The 25,553-nt window shown below is 40.4% G+C and overlaps 1 protein-coding gene across 2 annotated transcripts in view; it reads left to right on the top strand.

Moving 5' to 3' along the window:
• Nucleotides 1–730: 730 nt before the first annotated feature.
• adcy2b (adenylate cyclase 2b (brain)) overlaps nt 731–25,553 on the top strand; it is a gene marked incomplete at both ends in the record, with an annotated part of 88,949 nt that continues 64,126 nt past the window's right edge. For both annotated transcript variants that reach the window (XM_079258893.1, XM_079258892.1), the window contains 2 exons: nt 731–994; nt 15,601–15,798. In XM_079258893.1, coding sequence (XP_079115019.1) covers nt 731–994; nt 15,601–15,798 — 462 coding nt within the window. The remainder of the gene's footprint in view (nt 995–15,600; nt 15,799–25,553) is intronic.

The raw sequence follows: 25,553 nt of genomic DNA, 5'->3' as shown, positions 1-25,553 counted from the left end.
AGTCGCTCTGCCTTGAGTCACAGGACAACTGTCTCCATATTTGCTAATCTCTCACACATATTCTCACATCTCCACTTGCTCCGAGAGGTACAGCACGCGCGCGCACTTTTCTTTTTGTACCCACGAGCTCTCTCACCACCACACATTTGTGCAGCTTCTCTTCTCTCGCTCCCCTTCTCTTCCCTCCCAGTTAAACACACACTCTCTCTCCCTCTCTCAGTCCTCATCTGCACCTCAGCAGAGTAACATGTTGCCTCGTCGCAGCTTCGAGCTGTAAGCGGCTCTCCATCGCTGCCACGGACCAATCACAGAGGAGAAGTCTCATCTTCCCTTAGTAGAGTCCAAAACAGCCCTTTCTGACAGGAGGAGGAGGAGGAGGAGGAGGAAGAGCGGTTTTCACACTGTCCTGACTCAGTTTGTCACCTCCAGCTAGAAAGAGCGGCAGAGGATGCACGAGGAGCTGACGGAGCTGGGAAGTTGGTGCTCTTCCTCCCAGCCGTCCATCCATCACTCACAGCTGAGCAAACTTTTTTAAAGAAAACAGGAAGAAGAGAGGGGCGGTGGACGCTTGAGAGAGAGAGAGGGGGGGGGGGGGAGGGGTGAGGAGGGAGAGGGGGAGGAGGGGGAGGTGTGAGGAAGTAACCCTTCACCCCAGCTTGCCTGTGCACGTGTTTTCTGTCAGGAGGAGGAAAGGCAAAAAGCGGCACCATCCATCCAGAGGCGTCCACCCATGTGGCAGGAGGCTCTGTGGACCCGCGGACGCTACTTGCTGGAGAAGAACGATGGGGGCGAGGGGGCCGAGGGGCCTGAGAGCCTGGGAGATGGGTGCCCTGGGTTTCAGGGGGAGGTGTTCGTGGAGAGCGAGAAGCCTCAGGACTGGTTGTACGAGTCGTACTACAGAATGAGCCAGCAGCATCCACTGATCGTGTTCCTGCTGCTGATCGTCATGGGAACTTGCCTCGCGCTGCTTGCTGTTTTCTTTGCTTCAGGACTGGTGAGTGCATGTGTGTGTGTGTGTGTGTGTGTGTGTGTGTGTTATAAGTGTTTAGACAAGGAGACGTGGTTTTAGAGGAGTGGGTAGTTAATCCACTCAGAAAGCTGAATTATAAGAACAGCATGTCACTGCTGTCCTGCAATAAGCAGAACAACATGCTATTTGCCTTCATTTCAAGATTTAGAAAAAAGAACAGTTAATTTTACAGGAACAGTTATATTTCACAGTGATGCTCTTACTCTTTTTACTTATATTTGACATGTAGGCTATTTCTTATAGCCTTTTTTTTTTTTTTTTTTTTTTTTTTAAGAAAAGTGGGAACACTTTGTGGAATTGAAATACAAAATTAAGCAATCACTATTAGTGAATAATCAAATAAACCTATAAAAAGAAAGAAAACTAATAGTGTTAAGGCTAATGGATGACATGTCTGTACAACACATAGCCCCTCTTAGTTTCGGAACTCAGCTGCTGAAATGATTACAGAAAATAAATTGGCTTTGTTTTGCTGAATTAAGCAAGATTGTCCATGAAATCTGCAGCATCTGGATGGCAAGAGTCTAGATTTTATTCAGCATTGGTGGCGTACCTCCTTCCAATCACATGCGCTTATAACAAGCTCATCTTCTCTTCAGACTGAAGAACATTGTGTCCATATTTTCCACAAAGAATTTTTAAATTTAATATTTTTTCTACATTGCCTCAGTTTATATAAGACCCCAGTTCAGGATCTTTAATGTTTTTTTTCTGTTTCCTGGTGGAGAGAGAACTTGGACTTCTGGCTGCGGTGATGAGTTCATGCGACTGACAGTAGTTTTGGGAAGTGTTCCTAAAAGCCTGTGCGGTGATTTCCCCTTTAGAATGATGTCTTTTTTAATGCTGCTGTCTGAGGGCCAATAAGAATCGATTTTGAGCCTTCCTCCATGTAATTTGGAGATACTGTTATCTTTTAGTGGTGAAATCTAAAGAGAATTTGCAATATTTTGTCATAATTTATCTTTTGTAAATTGTTAATATCTGCCAATGCAGATATATGAGCCAATCATTGGTAGATATTGAGCTTTTTGACAATCAACAATGTCAATGGCCAATATTTGTCAGGTGTTTACCACTGACATTGCATTTATATGACAAGATTCATTTGAATTTGTTTTTGTTTTGGGACAGTAACATTTGTTAGGCAGTAAAAGGAGACTGACTTGGCAAATGTTTACCCGGATTTATGTGAAACATATTTTTTTTTTGTCCAAAAACATTTGCTTGTTTAAAGTTTTTGTGATAAACGTAAAAATTTGTTGGACGAATGAATTTGAAAGGATTTGAAAATTGATAAAAACAGTGTAATGAAGAGGTAAAGTACTTTAAAATGTCTAAAACTTTTATCTATTCATGTCAGTCTGTTTTTTTAAAATAATTTATTTCAATTAGGTTTTCAAAAGGCACAGCTCATACAACCAGTGCATCTCTGCTTATAGCTCCAGAATGTTCTTTCATGTGTTCATTTCTTAAATGTTTAATCTACTCTCAGGGTCTTGTTTTTAATAATATTCTTGATATAGAAAAGAAAGAAAACCATCCAGGATTTGATATGTAGTTTTTATTCTATATGAAAAGCAATTTAGTTTCTATGTAATTTCCTATTTCCCTGCATTCAATCTCATTTACATTTTAATTTACATTCATTAAAAAGAAAAAAAAGGAAAAACTACATTTCTAGAGTTTGCCAGAATGAATAAAACAGGATTTTATTGCTGTGGAACATTACAATGCCACCAAATCTTCCTGTACTACACGCTACTTCCTCCATTATGCTTTCAGCACATTGCTGAATGGTACAGCGGTGGCGGCGGCAGTAGATGATGGCGGGGGGGGGCTACGTGCATGTGTATGACTGTGTGACAGCGTAAGTGGCAGTGAAGCACTCTGGATTGCAGTGCATGGTTTGCCGAGTGGATCAAGAGCTGGATGAGAGTTTAGTTCGCAGCTGTGTGGGAGTTGGTGCTTTTGTCAAATGAAAAGTGTTGTTTGGCGACAAACACTCAACCGCAAACACAAGCTTTTGTTTCTCAAGTGCTGCTTTTGTGTTGCATGAAATAGCTGCACAAAAGGAGGCTCACTCATTACTGTTGTTTTTGTTGTCTCAAAGTGATTGTTTGCTGCTTTATATATATATCGGACTGTCTGTAGATTTGTGCGGGGAGCGTGTCCCTCAAAGTCCTCTCACATTTTACCTAAACCATGTATTTAATACAAATCCATACATTTTACAGTTTCCACTCCTTCGCTTGAGTTCAGTAATTCCTACAGGGGTCTGATGCTTTGCCTGCTGAATTACAATACCCCCTAATAACTTCTTATCATTTACAATGCATGGATCCTTTTTCCCTGCTGTTTTTGGTCATTAAATAGCAGACACGCCTGTGTGCTGTGATTAAGTGGTTCTTTAGTGTGGTGTGTGTATTTATTACTCCTAGACGAAGAAGAATGGCAGGAATAAATAGGGGGTGTGTGTTTAAAGCTGTGGACTGGGCGTCAGAGGGGAGGGGAGGATGTTGTTGTAAGTATTCTGGCTTTATCAGCAAGCCGGCAGAAACCCAACCAAAGGAGCGCTAATGCTCCCAAAATTACTGTGCACTTTTATCTTTCTGCACAGATCAGGGCTGGAGTGGGTGAATGTGAAGTTTTTTTTTTTTTAAAGAGCTAAACTCCACCGCCCTGTCTATGCAATGTGTGCGGACGTGCTCGTGCGCATCGGCATGTTCTTGTTTGTGTGTGCCGTTTGGGTGGGTTTGATTCAGGAAGTCTTTCATTTTCCTCTGAAACTTATCTGGCTTTTTTTTTTTTTAGGGAAATTAATCCTCTTGCTCTTTCTTACCTCTTTAAAGTTGTGTTGACTGGAATGCCGGCAGGAGTGCATGTGTGATCGCATGTTTCCCATTTCTAAATGTGTGCGCGCACACACTCCTGGCAATTACAAGGCAATCTGCACACATAATGACATTTAAGAACTCAATAAGACAGCTTAATTGAGGTCAATATCATATCTGATATTGGTACACTGGAAATCTATGAGCTGGACAGAGCTGCTCTTGTTGTTTTCATGATTGTTATTTGGTTTAATTGAAAAAGCCTTTCATTTCAGCTGTCGAGTCTGACGTTTTATGATCCTCTACAACACATTTTAGTCATTCCAATTTTACAGTCTGTTGCGTTTAATGTAAAGAAAACGCAGATTTTGTTTCAGCTCGTTGACAGTTTGATAGATGCGGTGCGGTGAGAGAAGTCTGTTTCTGTGGTGATGGATCGCCAGCTGGAACCGAGGGAAAGGAGGGTGGATCAATTATGGAATATATCACTGAACAAGATTGGTCATCACCACGGACCAAAAAAAAAAAAAAACACTGTGCAGAAATTCAAGAATAAAAAAAAAAGGTTTTGTTTTGCTAAAGAAGCTTGATGTTGTAGCTTCTTATCTAGTTTGCAAATCTTGCTTATCCAACTTTTCAAGCTGTTGAACCAGCATGGCCGTAACAACCCAGGTGTTAGTTAGCTTTGGTCCAGCAGGCTGTTGGACGAGGAAGAGGAGGTGAACTTGGAGAAAATGAAGAAGGAAAAAGGATGAACTTAGGGCTGGGCGATATATCAAATATACTCGATATATCGTGGCTAGTCCCCTGTGCGATATAGAAAATGCCTATATTCGTCATATTCGAGTATCCTGTTGTCACGCAGGTGTTTTTAGCTGTGGGCGGGGTTTTCTCACTCCTCCTCAACTCTGCACCGTTTTGCACAGAGATTTAAAACAAGTGCACCTAGTTACGTACATAACGTGAGCTACGTGCTACGTCATGAGAGGCAGCGTGTAGCCACTTTCTCGCTAAATTTGGCGACTTTTTGTGAAAAGCGACAAGCTGGAGTTATTAGAAACTTTCCTGGTGTTTTGGCGACTGACTTTAAAGCGCATATTGTAAAGTTATTGTCAGAAAGAGAGTCTCTTCCCGTCCTAAAGCACTCAGTCGCTCCGGCTGCAGCTGCAGTCAGTCAGAGGAGCAGAGAAGACACCTGCACGACTCCACCTACAGTCACAATGAACAGCCAAATCCGCCACTGATCCCGCTCCGGATTACAGAGTGGGACGTAAATTACAAATTTTCACGTCACGCAAAAATAATTCATTATATTTGATTACATTCACAGCTTCTGTCACTTACTCACCTCATCCACTGTGTGTGACACAAGCATATTTATCTAGCTCCTCATGTCTCTAGAAAGTACAGAAAGCAGTGGGAATCAAATCCTGAATTAAAAACTGTCTGAAGCCGTTTATTGGAGACGATACGAGGACATTCTGCCTGTATTATAAGACTGATTTCTACGCTAAACTCTGCGATTAAAAAAAATACACGACAACTCAAAAACGTATCCATAAAGCAAAGCCTTATAATAGTTCATCATTGAAAAGTCCCCCCCTAGAGCACCTATTTTCATACGTTGCATTTATTACATCATGGAAAGTCACTTTATTTTGTTTTAAAATGACATGTTTCTGCCACTGCTTTAACTGTTCAATAAATACGGTTTTGATCAGTTTGCTTTGTTACAATTTCATCCTTTTGGCATGAATGTTTAAAATCAGCATTTCTTAATGCAGTATGAACAATTATGTTTTAATGGAGACACAAAATCATCTTACTGATGTGATTGTATGCACCAAAGCATTCATTCAAGGCTAAGGTAAATATTGAGATATATATCGTATATCGTGACATGGCATAAAAATATCGGGATATTACTAAAAGGTCATATCGCCCAGCCCTAGATGAACTAGACACATGTGCTGGAGTCTCATGGCTGAGACCTTTTGCATCACCGTATGGTAAAAACTTTGGTCAAAACCCTGATTTACAATCTGATCTTTGTGCTCTACTTCCTGGTGAGTCACCAAGAGCCACAAGACAAAATAACTTTTATTTGTGGATTTATATTTTTATAAAGGGCCAACAGAAGAATTTTTTAATATTACACTTTTCTCCCCATTTATTTCTTGAATCAGGATTTAAAGGGTTAAGTTTGGCCAAAATTGGCACAATAATCTTCCGTCCTTCCAGAAATGTCCAAAGTTGCAATTGGAAATGTTAGCGCAAATTCTGCCAGTCCACGTGAGTTTGCCACATTTGGGAACATTTGTGCAATTTTGTCCAATCGCTGCAAATCCAGTTCAGTTGTGAGAAATAACAGCACTCTCCCAGTTATCAAATATACACAATACACTGTCAACTGCACTTCTGTTTTTCTGATTTTAAACATGCTGTTCAAGAAAAATGTGACCTGGATAGATGGCAGCAATAGGCTACAGAAGCGTCTAGCCTGCTTATCCCAAAGAAGAAGACGTATGAGGCATCTGCAGAGTAAAAGCACCACCAAGGAATGTTCACAACACTTCCCCAGAGATCTTCATGAAAGTGCAGCCATTGCTTTATATTGTTGCAACCATTCAGAAAAGTTGTTGCAAAAATTGACATTTTTATCAGCAACAAACCAAAAAAAAAAAAAGCTGTGAAATCCTGGAAGGACTGAATTTAGCATCTTACCTAAAATGTGTTATCGTTTCTTTCAATTATGACATTCAAAGAAACAATACAGTAACTATATGTGTGATAGCAAGAACCAGATTGTTCCTTTTATGAAAGCCTGACATGCCCTGTGATGGACTGGGCTGTACAGGGTGTACCCTACCTCATGCCCAATGATGGCTGGTATAGACTCCAGTTTCCCGCGACCGTTAATCGGATTAAGCGGTTCGGACGATGAGTGAATGAAAAAAAAAAGCCTGACTTGCAAACATGTTCTATCCTTTTGGACCTTTAACAGAAAAAGGACAAGCTTCTTGCTTATGATCCTGAACAGTGAAAGCAGGATGAGCAGAATTATAACCCACTTTCATGAAGTCTTATTCACTCTAATTCTAAGCAAACCATGAATGTATTTGTGTATGTTGCCCATAAATAAACAATTTCCCTTGTGGATTTTTTCAATTACAAGGGCAAACCATTAAAGGAAGCGATAAGCAATGTTTTTTTTTTGTTTTTTTTTTTTTACAGTTTTAAGTTTGTTCAGTTATATCTCGCGTCTCACATCAATAAGCATGCTTTACAAAGGAGAAATTAATGTGCTGTTTAACTGCCAAGAAATAATGCAGCAAAAGTAAAAAAATAAATGAATCAAGCTTCACGGAGACAGTTCCTCTGTTTCTATACAGTCTCTAACCACTTAACTCACTTTTTTTCTATGGTTTTTTCTTTCATTTTTCCAATCTCAGTTATGATTTGAGTAAAGGCAACATTACGTTCATCAGATTTTTATGTTGCTGAGTGTGAGTTCAGTAAAAACTCCCACCCTCCATTGGCCGTTTAACTGTGTCGTTATTGGAAATCTTTAAATGTATAATTCAAACCACTGTGGTCCATCCAGTACTTGTCTGACTGTAAAATGAACTTTCCCTCATTCAGTCCTCATGAAGCGCTCTCATATGGTGATTTGATACATCATACGACTTAAATAACCAACCCCTCGGTAAAGTAATTACCAGTTAGATAACCAATATACACAATAAAATATATATCTACAATTATTTGCTGTAATTTTTGCTGTATTTTGAGCATATAGTATGTTGTATTATTTGAAATTACAGGAATTTTCTCATTGAAGATCCGTCCATGTGAAAGCGAAAGAAAAGCCAAATATTCATGTTATGAAGTGATAATTCATCAAGCTACTTTCACGCACCACATGCAGGAGAGAGCATGAGGGTTTGATGTGATGGACAGTGAGTGGAGGATTGCATCTTTCACTTTTGCAGATGGCATTGTTTGATTTCTTTGATTAAGCAGAGACCTTCAGCCACATTAGGGACAATCTTCATCTAATTGTAAGGAAGCCTTGTTGAATATTGGTACCTCCAAGTCTTATGAGCAGATTGCCCACTATGGATTAGAAATTTATCTTGGGACGTTGACAAGCTGACACAGGCAGCATCTGCATTGCTGGGGATGCTGTACTGTCCTGTTGGAAGGAAGACGGCTGAGCTGAATGGCAAAGTTGTTGACTTTTAAATGTTCCAAGCCTCAGCTGTGAGCAGCTGTAAGTAGATACCAAAAAATGAGATCACAACTACAAAGGGTGGAAGTGAACTTCCTCTGAAAGGTGTTTGGGATAACTCCAAGGGCTACCTCGAGGAGCTCCACAAAGGGAGTTTCTGCTTTTCTGCCCTTAAAAGAACCTTCCCAGGGGGTGAGGCCTTGGGGAAAACACTGGACTTATGGTTACAAAATCCCAGCTGGGAACACCTCACTGCAACCATTTAAAGACTAGAAGAAGTGACTGGGGAGAAGAAGGTCTGGGCATCTCTAAGTTATTGCCTGTTCCCAGATGGATGGATGTAGGGATACAGCCATTTGTAGAGCGAATAATGTAGGGTTCATCCCCAACAAATGGAGGAAGATGTCTGTCCTTCCTGACTCTGCTTCAGTTTGAGGTTTATCACCTGGTGTTCAGTGTGCGCTCTGGATGAGGGATTGGATCAAATAGAAGATTCAGTGCAGTTCACTGGTTTCCTTAACAAGGCTTTCTTTTTATGGATTGGCATGGTAAATTTGACTAATCAGGATCAAGTAATTGATTTGTTGCAATTGGATTTTAATCACGACTACAGGTATTTCTGTTGAATTGGGCTCAAGGTAAAAGTACCTTGAGGAGCTCTCTATAGATTTCAGAAAACGAGGTAAAATAAACCCTTGATGTGTATTTCAGACACGTTTTTGCACCAGTCTGAAAAAATACATGTTGCTCAAACCTTTTACAGCGCTTTCACACCAGAATAATCCGGTGGGACTAAGTGTTATTGGCTGAGGAATTAAAAAAAAAAAAAGCATCTTCCTTTGGTTTAGTTTGCTTTGCTGAAGTGGACCAACCCACCTTGAAAAATGCACACAGTTATAAATCTCCTCACCGAAGGTGATATTGCCTGAAATTCTATTCTATTCTATTCTATTCTATTCTATTCTGTTCTGTTCTATTCTATTCTATTCTATTCTATTCTATTCTATTCTATTCTATTCTATTCTATTCTACAGTCATTTAGCAGATGCCTTTATTCAAAGTGACTTACATATGAGTGAGAACAACACAAGCACGAAATTAAACAGTAGAGGACATCGTAGGAAGGTGCTAGTGGACTGTCCAGTTTGAGGCAGGTCCTTCCATGAAGAGCTACAGGCTTTTTTTTGTTTGTTTGTTTTTTTTTTTGTTTATTCCCCTCCCACCACATAATATCACCTATGTCATAATACAAAAAGTTAATACCATAATACTTGTTGCAAAGAACTGGGCTAAGTTCTCCAACATTCCAACAAATATAGCTATACTAAGTGTTGAAGTGCTCCTTGAATAGCTGAGTCTTCAGCTTGCTCTTAAAAGTAGACAGGGACTCTGCATAGCAGACAGAGTTTGGGAGATCATTCCACCATCGTGGCACCACAGAGGAAAAGAGTCTGGCTAGTGATTTAGTCCCACGTATTGGTGGTAACACGAGGCATCTTTCACTGGTCGAATGTAGCTGTCAAGAGGGAAGGTAGATCTGGATTAGGGAGTGAAGATAGACGGGAGCCATTCGAGTTATTGTTTTGTAAGCCAGAAGCATAGCTTTAAATTCGATGCATGCTGTGACTGGAAGCCAGTAAAATGCGATTAGCAGCGGAGTGACATGAGCTTGTTTGGGTTGGTTCAAAACCAGACATGCTGTGGCGTTCTGGACATCTGCAGAGGTTTTATAGAGCATGCAGGCAGACTTGCCACCATTGAATTGCAGTTATCAATGCATGAGATGACCAGAGCCTGAACCAAAAGCGGTACGGTCTGATTCTCTTGATGTTTTAGAGAGCATATCAGCAAGTACGGGCAACCGAGGCAACATAGACCTTAACGGTCATGTTGCCTCGGGTAACAAGTGTTACATGCAGATGAATCAAGTTCCTCAGTTTTTAAGAGGGTCTTGGCTGCAACCTGGAGAATGAGGTGGAGCCAGATATCAACGTTTTGATTGGATTAATCCCAACCCTCAACCCTAACCCTAACCCCACGCCCATTTGACATCCAACCACACCCATTGGACGTCCAACCCCGCTCAACATCCAGCCCTGCCCCTTTCTCCAGGCTGCAGCTGGGGAATATTGCAGTTTTCAAGCAGACCCTAGTTAAGCTCGTTAAATCCCCCACGAGAAGCAAGAACTTTATTCTTGCTCTTGAGGCTGCAAGAACAAGAAAAAAAATTCTTATTCATTTGGAGCATTCATACTCTACAAGAAGCTATGTCTGCAACAGGGCGGGGATCACTGCACGCGGCGATGTCTGCTTTTATGTACAGTGAACCTTGTTATTTCATATGTAACAAGAAACTTTGTCCATGGGTTTTGCACCTGGCTGGGCCCGTGTGTTTAAATGCCACAATTTTTTTACTTTCTCACCACCTCATATTGGCTGTTTTAGCAAAACATTTTGTTTTACCAGCATCAGCAAAAATGTGGAAGTGCTAACTTTCCGCTTCATGCTTTTCCGTGTTAACGCCCAATCACACAATACTTCTCAGAGCCCTGCAAGAAAAAACTTCTGCTTGATGTGTAGAGAACTGTTTTCAATCACATCTGTGAGAACAAGAAAAAAGTTCTTTCTTCTCGGAGCGTATATATCAGGCTTTAGCCTCTTTTGTTTGTAAAAAGACTTCAAATGCATGCTCATCCTACTCAAAACAAACCATACAATCAATTCAATTATTGTTAGGCATAAGTATGAGAATATAACTGCCTTTATACCTTATGTTCACGTAGACAACCGGCTACCCTTTGCCAGCAGTTGTTCACATTCTTGCTTGTGTACTTTGTGTACATTAGAGCAGGGATCCCCAATCCTGGTCCTCGAGGACCGGTATCCTGCAGGTTTTGCAAGTATCCCTGCTGCACCACACCTGATTCCAATAAATGTGTATTTAGCAGACATGTGCAAAGCTTGTCTAAGTCTGAGTCAGGAGTGTTCCAACAGCAACACTTGGAAAACCTGCAGGACACAGGTCCTTGAGGACCAGGGTTGGGGATCCCTGCGTTAGAGATCTCAGACCAGACAGTCGCCCAATTTACTGAAAAGAGTGTAAAAAAATGATAAACTTGGACAGTACAGGGGGTCAACGTATGGTTAAATTTGTCTCAGTCGAGCTGGAGTTGATAAAGTTGCTGAGCCAAATCAGACATCACTAAGTTTCTAAACTGGATTGAACTTGTTTCCATTTACTTTTGTGTCTCCAAATCAACTTCTAAAACAGTACTGTATAGAGCTGCACAATATATCCTTTGAGGAACATCTTCGCAATGTACATGTGTTTAATAGTCACATCGCAGATCCTGCAATGTTGGAGGCAAATGAACTCAACATGGTCATTTGTCCATCTGTCCATCTACAACCTGCAGATGTGGATGGGGGGAGTCCATCCATTTTCATTTATAACGGCTGCAATGTGAGCTGTCGTAAACAAAACAGGATAGAATGAAACATTTACTCAAGACTTAGCAAAATGAAAGCAAGCAATAAAACACAATAAGAAAAACTCTCAAATACAGTCAAAAACTACTTTTAACATTCACAAAAATAGGTAAACTCTCTTCAGGTTTATTGTAAAGAAGATGGCGAGATTGCAGCTGAACTTAAAGTTATAATTAGGTCATTGGTTTAATATTTTTGTATTTTGTCATATCACAATATATGGTGCAAGATTAGAAATAATCCAAATGCCAATTTTTTCCAATATTGGGCAGACATAGCACTGTCACCATCTAATGTAACAAGAACATTTGTCACTATGCAGCAGCAATGATACATCACTGAGATGCAGTTCATTTTTCAAACTTGGCCAAAAAGCTTGTCTTAAACAAATTCAGCCCTTCTACCACTGTCGACCTTGTGACCTTAGCTAAATTGGTCCCCACACTGCCCCTTACTGGTTACTTTGAAGTAACATTTTGCAGCCTGTGAATGCACCCTGCGATGGACTGGCGAGCTGTCCAGGGTGTATCCTGCCTTTCGCCCAAAGACTGCTGGGATAGGCTCCAGATTCCCCGCAACCCTGAATTGGATTAAGCGGTTCGGAAAATGAATGAATGAATGAACAAACAACCATTCAAACTAATAAAAATTTCCAGGTCAGCCATGATAAACACATGTAGGTGTAATTAAAGGGAAGTATATTCTCAGCCTGAGATATGATAAATAGTTATTGATTCACTGAACAAACATTGATTGAACAATAAATTTTGAATTTAGATGATCCATTTCTTTTAGAGTTGACTAACAAACTAAAAAAAGTATAACTTCATAAATAATTCAGCCATGGTTCTTATATTTTCACCTTTCACCAGTTATCACTTTTTACCCTACTGCTATCAGACTCATGAACCGCTGAGCAATAACACCCCCCCCCTCATGGACAATCCACCTTTACTTTGCACATGAACAATTTGCACTGTTTTTGACTCCTGGACAATCAAGTTATACTTAGCATACACTTTGCACACGAAGAGTTTACAATGCATGACTGACTGTCAAGTTAAGCTGACTTGCTTACACCCAGCTGCTAACCTGTTTGCATACACATACAGTTGCACATGTAACTGTTAAAATGTTTACACTTTCTGTTTGCACACTATACCAACCATTTCGCACAAACTAAGATTGCACATATCTGCACATAGAATACAGATTATATTTTCATAGTATATGTTCTTTAAGGATTGTTTGTTGTATTTTGCATGCCTCTCTTTATCGTTTTATTTATCTATTTTATTCTTTGATTTTATACCTTGATTCTTGATACTCTTGGCATCCATTGCAAGCAACAAAGTAAGGATTTCATTGTATGGGGAAACATATTTCTAACTGTGCATATGACAATAAAAGTTAATAAATTAATAAATTAATTTTCATGTAATCATCCCTTTTTCGTTTACTTATTTTTTTTTCTTTTTTATGTCTTTGATGCAAATGGAGACCCAGATGAAAGAGTAATTGATTATAGATGAATTCCATAACCATGCTGAGAGCAGATTAAAGAAATATGCCACCAACTCTGCTTCACTGAGCAAGATAAATATTCAATAGGCACCTAACATGGAAAGTACATACGTTGCCTTGGTTTCATGACAATAGCGCGTTTCAGTGGTTGCCGTCCCCTCATTTTCTGACTTCATGAATTTGGTGTGCTTTTGGCCTTTTACTACCGAATACTTGGCATTTTCCACCTCAGGGTCTTTTTGTGCTTTTATATCTCCCTGTTCTCCCTTTTGCGCTCTCAATAATAGGGAGCTGAACCAGGCTGGGTTAAAAAAAAGAAATGATTGTTCTTGGTTACAATGCTTTACAATGTAGCAGACAGACACAAATCCCTCCCTGTACGACATGTCAAGGGAAATGGTTTTAAACTGTTTCAAAGGGGTTTTAAGCCGATTAGATGAGCCACATTCAGAATTGAGCAAAGTGCATATGCTTCTTTTTATTTGTTTTTTTAATTGTTTTACTTCTGCACATAAGTGAAAAGCTGCTCTGGCGAACGATAAAGCAGCTCCATCCCTCTCTAACCTGTGTGTGCATGCATTTGTGTGATCATTTTACAAATAAGGCTTTGATGCTAAAGGAATGTCCTTGTCACAGAGGTGTTCCTCTGGTATTTGTTTGCAGTTTTGCTTACATTCTCACTGGGATCCAATCTGTGCTTTGAGCTGACTGTATTGCTGCTGTGACGTCAGCAGCCATTTCCCATGGGGATACCTTCGCCAGACTCTGACTCATAATACCCTTTCTACATTGTGCTGCTACATAAATACACAGTAAAATACTCTTATCTTGTGTTTGCAGGATAAGAGCAGCTCTTGTAATCATTAACAGACAGCTCAAGTCAATAAACTGTCAAATCATTATGAATTCAAAGCTAAATCTATGACACCTTTGGTCTGTTAGCGGCCTCATGACCCGTGCATAGACAGCATCAAACACATTTCTTTGTTCAAACTAATTCAATTTTTTCTATAAAACTCCAAGTAAACTCACATTGGCTTGTGAAATTAAACTTCTAGACCTGTTAGTGTAATCCTGACTTCACGAGAATATCTTGGAAATGGCTAATATGGGTTGTAACCATTTTTTCTTTCGGCGAGAGTCCACATCACAGATGACCTGACCTGGGGCACTTCATAAAAAACGCCCTACAGAGTCTCCCTCTAAAGATGTGGCCTTCTGAAGATACTTTGACAACAGCTACAACAAGGACCTGGGACACTCCCACTTTTCCACCCTTCATCAGGCAGGATTAGAGCTCACAAGCATACAAACAGGATTTTAAAAAAGCACCTAAAAATGCAGTTTAGCTAGCTAAATTAGCTGCTATACATAAGTTTTAGCATTCCACGTGCTCAAAAACAGCCTCAGAGCAACCAAAATTAAAATGTAGTGTCTAAGCCAACCAACATGTACCAACAGCTTCGCATTTCCTATCAAATACGTTTGTTTCAGTTCTACTCCAAGTTGCGCAGTTGATCAGCAATTACTCCTAGCATGTAGCTAGCTGCTCTAAAACTTAAACGTGCAGATTTACTTTCAATAAAGGCAACTAACAGGCAGTGAACAATTGTTTAGTGTAATTATTTTACAAAAAAACATTAGAGAACCCAGAATTAGCTTGTCGAGTAAGTTTGGTATTTGTGCTAAAAATGAGAAATGATGTTAGCATAAAAATTAGCGGTAGCATAAGCAACATGTCTCTTGTCCTGTTTAACTGGACTGAATCTAACTTTGGGTGCGTTTCAGAGATTGCTGTCTCTTTTTGTTTTATGTTTAGCAGCTACAAAAGGTTAAATGAATCCTTCTGTCTCATATGAAGTCATTTTTCTGACCCACCTTAAAAAGCCCAATGAATATAGGGCGTCGTTTACAAAGGTTTAAGGAACAATACATATTCACAGGGCAGACTAAGACACAATGAGCTAAAATGTTTGTGTGTTTGAAAACCTGCACATTTTCTAGATGAATGACCTGTTAGGATGGACAGCGTCTGTTGCTTACAAGCTTTTGAATTACACTTGTGACACAGCAAGCTTGTGAAGTAAAGTCTCTGCTGTGATGATGGGTGAGAGATATCTGGTTTGAGGTAAAGAGCGTGTGTGTGTTGAAAGCTTTTAATTGCTGACTCTGACAGCCTGAGTGTGGAAGTGATGCTGTAGCACATTCCCTGGGCTCAGACTGTCTGCCTGCCGATCTGTACGCCGTCTGTTTATCTATTTGCGTGCGTGCTGGGTCGTCTTTTAAGACGGAACAACCTCAGTGGAATATGGATGAAGGATTTTGGAGGTTTAGGATTTAGAAGACCTAAACATTTAAATACATTTTACTTGTTAGGATACAAAAACAAATTTGTGCAAATGGCATTTTGACCTGTGTTAAATTGAACTCCTAATGTCTTTAGTGTCATCAAACACAAACTGTCTAAATCCAGACTTATTTGTCTCTGTCTCCAGAATACAGAAGACCACTTGACGTTCCTGATTGCAGTATCCACTTCCCTCTTCCTCTTCCTGTCCATCTTCATCCTCGTCTGCATTGAATCTGTCTTCAAGAGGATGCTGCGCCTCTTCTCTCTCCTAATATGGGCCTGTCTGGTCACCATGGGTTACCTGTTCATGTTTTCTGGGGGCAGACTCAGCCCGTGGGACCAGGTACAGTAGATACGTTGGAATTAAATAGTTTTTTGTGTTTTTATTAATGAACTCAGATTTCTGGGGGACTATGGGATCAGATTGCAGCAGCACTGTACTTCTAGCCTTTCCTGGGTTGAAAACTCCCTCCAAAATGCCAGCAGACAATTTATATCACTGTCTGTCTATAAAACGCTGTCTCTTGTCCTATTAGCCATATTGATTCCATTCAGCTCTGCCATCGCCTCGTATTTCACATCACTCTGTGCGGCATTGCAAGTGACAGAAAAGACACTGAAATCTCATTTGAGCTGGCAGAACACCTGGATTGTATCTGCAGAAATCCCGTTGGAATCACATCTAAGTTGCCTCCAAATGCGCTTTTGATTCCATTTACAGAAAATCTGATTTCATGTAGGTCAGTTCTTTTCTTTTTATCTTCTTTTTTTTTGTGGAGTTTGCATGTTCTCTCTGTGCTTGCTTGGGTTTTTTTCCAGGTGCTCCTGTTTCCTCCCACAAACTAAAGACATGCGATCTGTCAGATTTCTCTGAACAGCTGATCAGAAGCCAAAATAAGCCACTGTTGCTGTGCACGTTGGCTTTGTAACGTGACTTTGTAATGTTGCAAGTGATATGTTTGCTATTAGATCCGACTTATTCAGAATTTTAAACATTAGTTTGGTCAGTGACAGGTAAACACATCTGGCATATTTTAACAGGTAGTTTTAATTCTTTCTTCTTCCTCTGAAAGTGTCTTAAAGGATAAAACTGCATGTTTCTGTAAAAATCTGCCCAGTGTACATGGAGCTAAATGGGAGCAGGCTACTGGTTGAAGCTACATCACCGCAGATGTATTTACAGTAAAACAGTCAGCAGCACATAGTGATTCATGTAAAAGGTGAAAGTAGCACGCATGATCTCACACAAATTGAGCATTTTGGTCTTAGTCATCTTAATGTTTCTAAAACAGGACGTTATAAATCAGCTGTGGATCCGAATGAGAACCTACAGATACCATGCCAGGTGATATAGCTTAACACATGCAGAGTTGTCCTCTCCTACACGTGATGCTTCAAGCATGCAGTGTGACGAAGCATCGCTTTCACTGTTGCTACATGAGCAAACGTCATTCTGAGGAGCGAATTTTCCAGAGTGTTCCATCATGATGCGTGTTTTCTCTGGAATCCAGTCTGCATCAACGAATAGCGTTGCCTCATCGGCCGAGTCTCTTCCAGTAGCAATTTACTAATAAATTTTAAGTACATTAAAATTCCCATGTCTGCTACAGTGATACAAGGTAGTAATGGGTTCTTGTGGACCATATATTAATCTGCTTTCTTGCACCTTTTTGATCTGTTTAAACCTTTTACAAAAACTCACAGTGACACTGCTGACAGTGGAAAAATGAGAAAATGCTTTTTGGTCTAATCCAACTAGCTTATTCAGTCTGATACGCAGTTTTGAAAAATGTTGCATGTGTCTCTTACCAGGCATGGTTTGGTGTACAAACCCAATTCCTGAACATTTGGGATGCTGTTTAAAATTTAAAAACAGAATACAGTGATTCATAAATATTATAAACATATTTTATCCCCAACAGAACAAAGGCAACACCAGTATTTGGCACAAATGAATGGCACAAATGTTTTACAGCTAATTGTGTTAAATTGCAAAATGTTTGTAACATTACTGGGTGTAAAATGAGCTTTTCAGAGATTCAGAACTTTTCGGAAGAAAGTTCAACAATCTGCTATGGCATATAAAAATTGTCAATCTCATCATCTACAGCGTATAATATAAAAAAAATTCAGAGAATAGGGCAGAATCTCTGTGTGCTTGGGCACATCGCTGTAGATTAAAACTAGATCCTTTTGATTTTTGGCCCTCAGGCTGCATTGCATTGAAATAATGATTCTCTGGAAATCATTGCATGGCTTCAGAAACACTTGTAAGAAGCTCCTGTCTGTGATTACAATTTGTAAAATCCACAAATTCAAGTTAAAGCGCTATCATGCAAAGAAGTCACATATGACTTCTTTGCATATTTTAATTGGTCTTCTCTGCTTTTAAGCATTCACACAATAGTTTTCCTGTTTCTCTTTATTCACGTTTATTATTATTATTATTATTATTATTATTCTTCCGCCGTTTTTCAGTCATTCACTGCTTCCGCTAGGTTCTACCAATTTCAACAAGTTTGGTATCAAAACGTTCAGCTCGTTCAGCAGAAGGGTGCTCTGAAGTTTCTACTCTGTAACTGTTTTACTTTTTCAAATATTCTACTTTTTCTACTTTTTTTCTACCATTGAAATGAATGGAAACAGCTGAAAATTCCACAAAAACTTTCGCCTTTTCAAAACGCTACTCCTTCCTTTTCTTGTCCATATGTTCTACCGTTTTTGAAATATCGCAGTTTTAAAATCATACAACTTTTTTCAAAATCAGATTTTTGCTCTCACTCTAGCTCCACTCTAAATTTTTAAAACTGTTCGCTCCTCGAACAAATTCTCATAACTCCTGAAGTTTTTGTCCTACAGACACATATTATACATCAAAACCTTGGAAATCTTCCGGGCTTTAACTCAGTCAAAGAATGAAAGAGCTGGGATCTACAGATTTTGAACTACGGCCCTCCAAGCGACCTAAAGTCTGCTTTTTCCCCATTCAAGCTGTCATAGACAACAGAAAAAATGTCCTCTCAGCTCCACTTTTTTTTTTAACTCGCTGTCATTTAAATTCAGTTCGCTCTAGGATCAAATAAATTACATCCCTGTGTTCCTGAAAGCCTTCTGCCACTCACGGTGAAAGAATTATTTCGATATCTGTTACGGTTTTCGTGTAACGTCGAGCAGTTCGGAAGGTTCACAGAGGGTCTGCGAAGCAAAAAGTCTCCCCCTCTCAGCCCCAGCGTGTCATTTTGGAACTGCAGTGGGTGAAGGGAGGGGCCGTTGTCATGACAACTAATTGGTCAAAGGTGTTCAGTGATGATTCAGCACTGTTAATACAGAGCTGTTTATGTCTCCTGTCCAGCTTAGGCCTCAACAAGAACATTTTAACCACGTTTAACTGTCTTTTACTCATTTTTCAACCGTCGTCAACTGTCTTCCACTGTTGTCAGTTCAACTTTCAACCCTCTTCACCCCTTTTAAACACCATTTCAGGCTTCATCACTTGTACAAATGGATTCAACTTTATATATACTTCAGCTAAAGGCTTCAACCAGGACATTTCAGCCATGTTGAACTGTCTTCCACTGTTTTCAGTTCAACTTTCAACCCATTTTTACTCCTTTTAAACACCATTTCAGGCTTCAACACTTGTACTAATGGCTTCCGCTTGAGAGTAACTTCAGCTAAAGGCATCAACAAGGACATTTCAGCCATGTTCAACTGTCTTCCACTGTTGTCAGTTCAACTTTCAACCCCTTTTTACTCCTTTCAAACACCATTTCAGGCTTCAACACTTGTACTAATGGCTTCAGCTTTATATATACTTTAGCTAAAGGCTTCTACAAGGACATTTCAGCCATGTTGAACTGTCTTCCACTGTTGTCAGTTCAACTTTCCACTCTCTTTACTCCTTTTAAACACCATTTCAGGCTTCAACACTTGTACTAATGGCTTCAGCTTTATATATACTTCAGCTAAAGGCTTCAACAAGGACATTTCAGCCATGTTGAATTGTCTTCCACTGTTTTCAGTTCAACTTTCAACCCCTTTTTACTCCTTTTAAACACCATTTCAGGCTTCAACACTTGTATTGCTTGCTTCATCTTCATAGATAGTTCAGTTAAAGGCTTCAACCAGGATATTTCAGCCATTTTTAACTGTTTTTCACTTATTTTTTGCCATGTTCAACTGTCTTGCACTCATTTCACAACCTTCAAACAATTTCTACACCTATGAGCATTACAGTTTAGCATTACAGTTCAAACTTTCAGCATGAAAGCATTCACACTGCTGTTCTGCAAGAACAGCAATTTTTCTAGTTAAATTAGAAATTCTGTTTTGGAAACCTTGGATGTCGTATTCTGCGGACTAAAGAGGCGCAGAACCCTCCAGCTTTTCGTCAGCAGATAATTCACACATGATCAACATACAGGCGGTCCTCAGGTTACGTGGTTCTCGACTTACGTTATTTGGACTTTACGACGCTCATCAAATAAATGTAAATAAACAATATTAGAGCAAGTTTCAAAGTTACCGTATAAGCTCTTATGACGTGTGACACGGAGGCTGAGACAACGCCTCAGTGCGTATTTTAATTGCCTGTAGTGATTTTCTATTAATATGATGTATAATAAGTGTATTTAGAGAGTTATTTTGTGATTAAGGGGGCAATATCGGATATTTAAGGATAAAAATCTGATTTACGTGGAATTTCGGGTTACTTTGCAGCGGTAGGAACGGAACTCATTCGTAAACCGAGGATTGCTTGTATCAATGTCTCTTTTAGGGAAAACCTTGCAGATTTCTGCAAGACAATGCTAAATCACATACTGCATCTGTCACAGCATTGTTTCACAGCCGAAGAATCTGGCTGCTGAACTGGGCTGCCATTCACCAAGCGAAAACTTTTAAAGGATCATGAACCTAAAAGTTCATGGCAACGAATAAGGGGGAGGTGCTCCACAATGTTAAATATCACCCTGTCCCGACGTTTTAGAGATGTGTTACTGCCGTCAAATTAAAAAAGAGCTAATCTTTACCATGTAATGGTATCATTTCCCAGTTGGTCTGATTGGAATTCTGAAAGAAATGACCAGTCTGAAGAACGAAATGTTGTAAGACTGAATTTTGGCTTCAGACTTAACCCCGACACCAAACTACAAGTGTGAACTAATAAGAAACGGCAACTTATAGGGTGGTGAAACAGGCCAGTTAAACTATACGACAAAACCAACTAAAAAACATGCAAGAAAGAAGAATAAAAACAATTCCTTTACTCAACCTGTTAAGAAAATGGAAAACACACACACACACACACACACACACACACACACACACACACACACACACACACACACACACACACACACACACACAAATCACAGCAACATCATCCAAAAAGGTGCACCTAATAAATGCATGTAGGATTTCATTTGTATATTTAGTCTGATTTCAGTGTGTTTGTGAGTGTGTCTGAGTGCATAATTAATTCTGTGCGTTAATGAGGCCTGATGAGAGCTGGAGGTGAGCAGATCAGCAGACAGACACATTAGTTTTCAGTGCCAGACTCCCTCACTCTCTGTTTCAGGAGCTTTATTTTCTCATCTGGCGCCCTGTCTCCCTCTATTCATCAAATCCCATTTTTCTTCCAACAACTTCTCCACCTGCCGCTTTTACTCCTGGTAAGACGCCTCCACCCACTCCCCTCCTCACCCCACCGTGCCCAAATTTCCTGACTGTCCTCTTACCTTTCCTTCACTCCATCCCTCCTTCCTCAGGGGTGGAGATATTTTTATCATCAGCCACCTGCGAGAGCAAAATCATTCTGCATTATTAACCGCTCTGTTCTGCTCCCGTGACTCTTCCACTTATACATTTATCTGCACACAGTGCGGAAAGTTTGCAAATCCTTTAGAATTCATCCTTATTTTCCAGTTTTAGTAAAAAAAAAAGAAAAAGAAAAAAAAAGATGTCTCAAGTAAATAAATCCCATCACAGATTTTATATAAAAATCTTTACATGATTTATTTATCAAGGAAGAAGAATAAATATAGAAGTGTGTTGGAAACATTTCCCAGGGATTTCAGTGGATATTGACGTGACAGCATCACACAGTGGCTGCAGATTTGCTGGCTGCACATCCATGATGAGAATCTCGACCACATCCCGTCGAGATGTAACTTGTAGGGACTGTACTTCTGTGAAATGAGCAACACATCCGATACAGACATATCGCAATGAGATTCTGGAGCCAGGAGTAATCCCATGTCTTCCACATCTCTGGGATCTAACTCCCTCCTCCAGGATAGCAATGTTCTCCTCCATCATTGCAGAATGTGGGACCGGGGAGAGGATGGGATAGTCTGGTTGAGGGTTAGGACGCCTTCCCACTGCAAAATATGGAGGTAACGAGCTGTTGTGGTTGTTCATGGATCTTCCACATCAGGGGTGGTCAATTCCGCCTGTTTGTCGAGGTGAAGAAGGAGCTAAGCCAGAAAGCAAAGCTCTCGATTTCCCAGTCGATCTACATTCCTACCCTCACCTATGGTCATGAGCTGTGGGTCGTGACCGAAAGAACCAGATCTCGTATAGAGGGGGCTGAAATGAGTTTCCTCCGCAGGGTGGCCGGGCTCTCCCTTAGAGATAGGGTGAGGAGCTCGGTCATCCATGAGGGGCTCAGAGTAGAGCCGCTGCTCCTCCGCATCGAGAGGAGCCAGTTGAGGTGGCTCGGGCATCTGGTTAGGATGCCTCCTGGACCTCCCTGGTGAGGTGTTCCAGGCACATCCCTCTGGGAGGAGACCCCGGGGAAGACCCAGGACATGCTGGAAGGATTATATCTCTCAGCTGGCCTGGGAACGCCTCGGGATCCCCCCCGGCAGAGTTGGCAAATGTGGCTGGGGAGAGGGAAGTCTGGGCTTCCCTGCTTAGGCTGCTGCCCCCGCAACCCGACCCCGGATAAGCGGCAGAAGATGGATGGAACACACCTGAATCAAATCAATGGCTATTTTGTAGGCGAGCGCAGAGTATCAAGGTACGTGGAAGTGTGGGCAGGCAATTTGCAGGACGACGATTTGATCCAAGAACTTTAACTAAACAGAAGGCAGGATGGGGAAATCACAGGTGACTACAGACAAGGAAACAAAATGAACCAGCAAAACACAAGACTGCAACTGAGGGGTATAAATACACATGGAGTGATGAGAATCAGGTGAAATTAATCAGAAAATCAAAACCAGGTGAGCTCAATAAAAGGAAGTGGGCAAAATGGGCAACAATACACAGGGGGACTAAACTACAAAATAAAACAGGAAACCAGAAAGCGACAGCACAAACATTGCATCATGAAACAGAGTTTAATGTCAAACTCTGCACAAATCTCCCAGAACTTACAGGACTGGAGCCCTTCAGGACCGGAGTTGCCCACCCATGGTCCACATGTTACTGAGGTCCCTGACAGTTCACATTTTACTGTATTTAAGTGTAAATATGGCCAATATGTGTTGCGTTTTCCTTATTTTGTGGGAGAATGCATCCATATCGCAACTTAAAACAAGATTGCATACCAACAGGGGAACATTGCAGGGGACTTTGGCACATTTTGGGGAGTCACACGTTTAGCACCATCCTTACAAATTATACTACTACACTGTAGAAAGCTCAGGAAACTAGAAATAGCATTGTAAAGCCCCTTTAAAGGATGGATGTCTTTTTTTGTGTGTGTGGTTTTTAATGAGGAGACAAGAGAGGGAAACAGATGAAGAAATATTGACTGGAAGCAGGAAGGAAGCAGGACACATTTGCAGGAGAATCCAGTGAAATGGGGAACAGTAGAACTGCAGCCTGTTCACAGTGGGCTGGATTGATTGTGATTACTGAGAGAACAGTACGTCTGATGGAGCCCACAGAGCTAATAACAGAGAGGGCCTGATAGGAAAAAAAAAAAAAAGAATGAAACGGTGCAAGGAGACCGGAGAGAGAGGCATTGAGAGGAAGTGGCCGTCTCTTCACCTGCTCCTTATTCTTTCTACACACACGTGAAAAGCAAAGCCATGTTTGCCCCAATCTGGCTGCATTACCTCATTTGTCATGGCTTCATTTGATATCTCAGAAGGCCAGAGGCCAGACCGAACATAGCTCTAACACCTGGTACCCTCCAATCAACATGCAGTCATGCTTACCCCTCTACAAGCAGCAAAAAAAAAAGGAAAATGTGAAAACTTCTCTCTAAAAATGATGTCAAACTGCTGATCACTAAAGTGAGCACTAAGCAGAGAGAGACACATTTCTAAATGTGTGTGTTGAAGCGTTCATATCTCTGTGTCTGTGAGCGTTCAGGATGGGAGGCAAGTGAGTGCGTGCGGCTTCTGTATAGAGCACAGGGAAGGGTTGTGCACTCAGAACAAGACGGAGAAAAAGAAATTCAAAGAAGTGAGATGATATCTGTGGCTCCCGTCTCAAAGTGTTTGAGGGTGTATTAGGATTCAGGCTGGCAAGCAGAGGAGATGGAGTGTGTCTGGCTGCGCCATGCACCTGAAATTGGACCGCCACTCTCAATTTTGGATTGCCGCCTAAACAGGGTGGAGGTCAGAAACTCCAAATGCCCTCGGTCGTCTTCTTTTAAGAGGTGGGTGTTCTGGGGTTAATAGTTGAAGGTTGTAGCAAAAATAAACAGAACCTTCAAATCGCTGCGTGGACTCAGACGTCAGCATCCTTTCCTGTTGTTTGTTACCTTAGCAACGGAAGGTCTGAGCCTACACAAAACAATTCTCTCTCCTCTCTGTGTTCAGATCTTCTTTTAGAAGGAATCAGGTCAGCCAAACAATCGTTTATATCCGATGTTGAAGCCATGATTGTGCTTGATTAAGCGCCATATGGCTGTTAAGAGTCACTGCAATGATGTTTTTTATATATATAATGACATAAAACTCACATTGAGGTCTGACAGTTGTGAGTTTCTTTTTAGGAAAAATGTTTTATTCCTCAGATATTCTGATATTCTCTCAGTCCAGCCCCGTTTGGAGGCCAGCTCTGAACCAGAAAGACACGGGAAGCAAACAGGCAGGCAGGAAGGTTGCAGTTCATCTTGTGTGTCTGTTGATACTACTCTGATCCTGGTCGCCACCATAACAGGAAGGGCTGGACTCACAGCAGGGGAAGTGGACAGGGATGCAGCAGGAGGTTAAGGTGGAAGATATCAGCAAGAAAGACACAACAACTTAGCGGTCATCTCATTACATCAGTATAGGTTGTTGCAAGATCGACGTTTTGTATCCAGAATGAGATGGAAGTTCTCTTTGCTGTAAGTGCTTTAAATAGTAGTAAAAAAAAAAAAAAGACAAAACTTGCAACAAAAAAATCTTTGTTTGGATCCATTTTCTGGCAATTTTATCATTATTTGGAACTTCTGATGTAGTTTCAAGAATTACTTATAATGTCTTATTAATCAGATGTGTACATCAGCAGGTAACATTCAATGTGCTGGATGAAAAGACAACTAGATTTACTGAAGCACATGTTTCTCTTTTAGTCTGTCCCCAAATTCCAGCTTATGATGAATTTCACACATTTACTCACTTTTTGGACATTTCAGAAAAATCTAGTGATCAATAATTCAGTATTTTTAAAAGAACTGCCAAATTTCATCTTATAAACTTTTTCAAATCTGATCTCTTTATTTGACCGTTTAACAAAATGTAAAAAATATACATATTTACCATTTATTATCATGCACAATGTCATAACTGTTGTGTTCTTGTATCCACAAGGTGGCAAAAGACAAGTATCAAAGTATCAGATTGTGAACAGAAGAGCTTTGACAAAAGTTTTAACCATAAAGTGACGTAAAAGGTCTCAGAAATTGTATGTATCAATGTGATACATACAGAATTATAGGGTAAACGTGATATTAATTAATTTTTTCTCACTATGTGCTCCCTAATTTAGCATCTGTCTTGCATCCTGTCTCTTTGCCGAGTTCTTCCCAGCCAGTAAAAGTCAGTTGTGATGTTGACTCTTGTCTCATCTCTTACTTTGTCACTTTCTCTCTCTTTTTTCCACTTTCTTCCTCTGATAATCTCCTTGTATTTTTCCTGTGCGTGTGTTGCTGGT

This window comes from Telmatherina bonti (genome assembly GCF_933228915.1).
Source record: "Telmatherina bonti genome assembly, chromosome: 19".
NCBI classification, from domain to species: domain Eukaryota; kingdom Metazoa; phylum Chordata; class Actinopteri; order Atheriniformes; family Telmatherinidae; genus Telmatherina; species Telmatherina bonti.
This window is presented reverse-complemented; position numbering and strand designations above follow the sequence as displayed.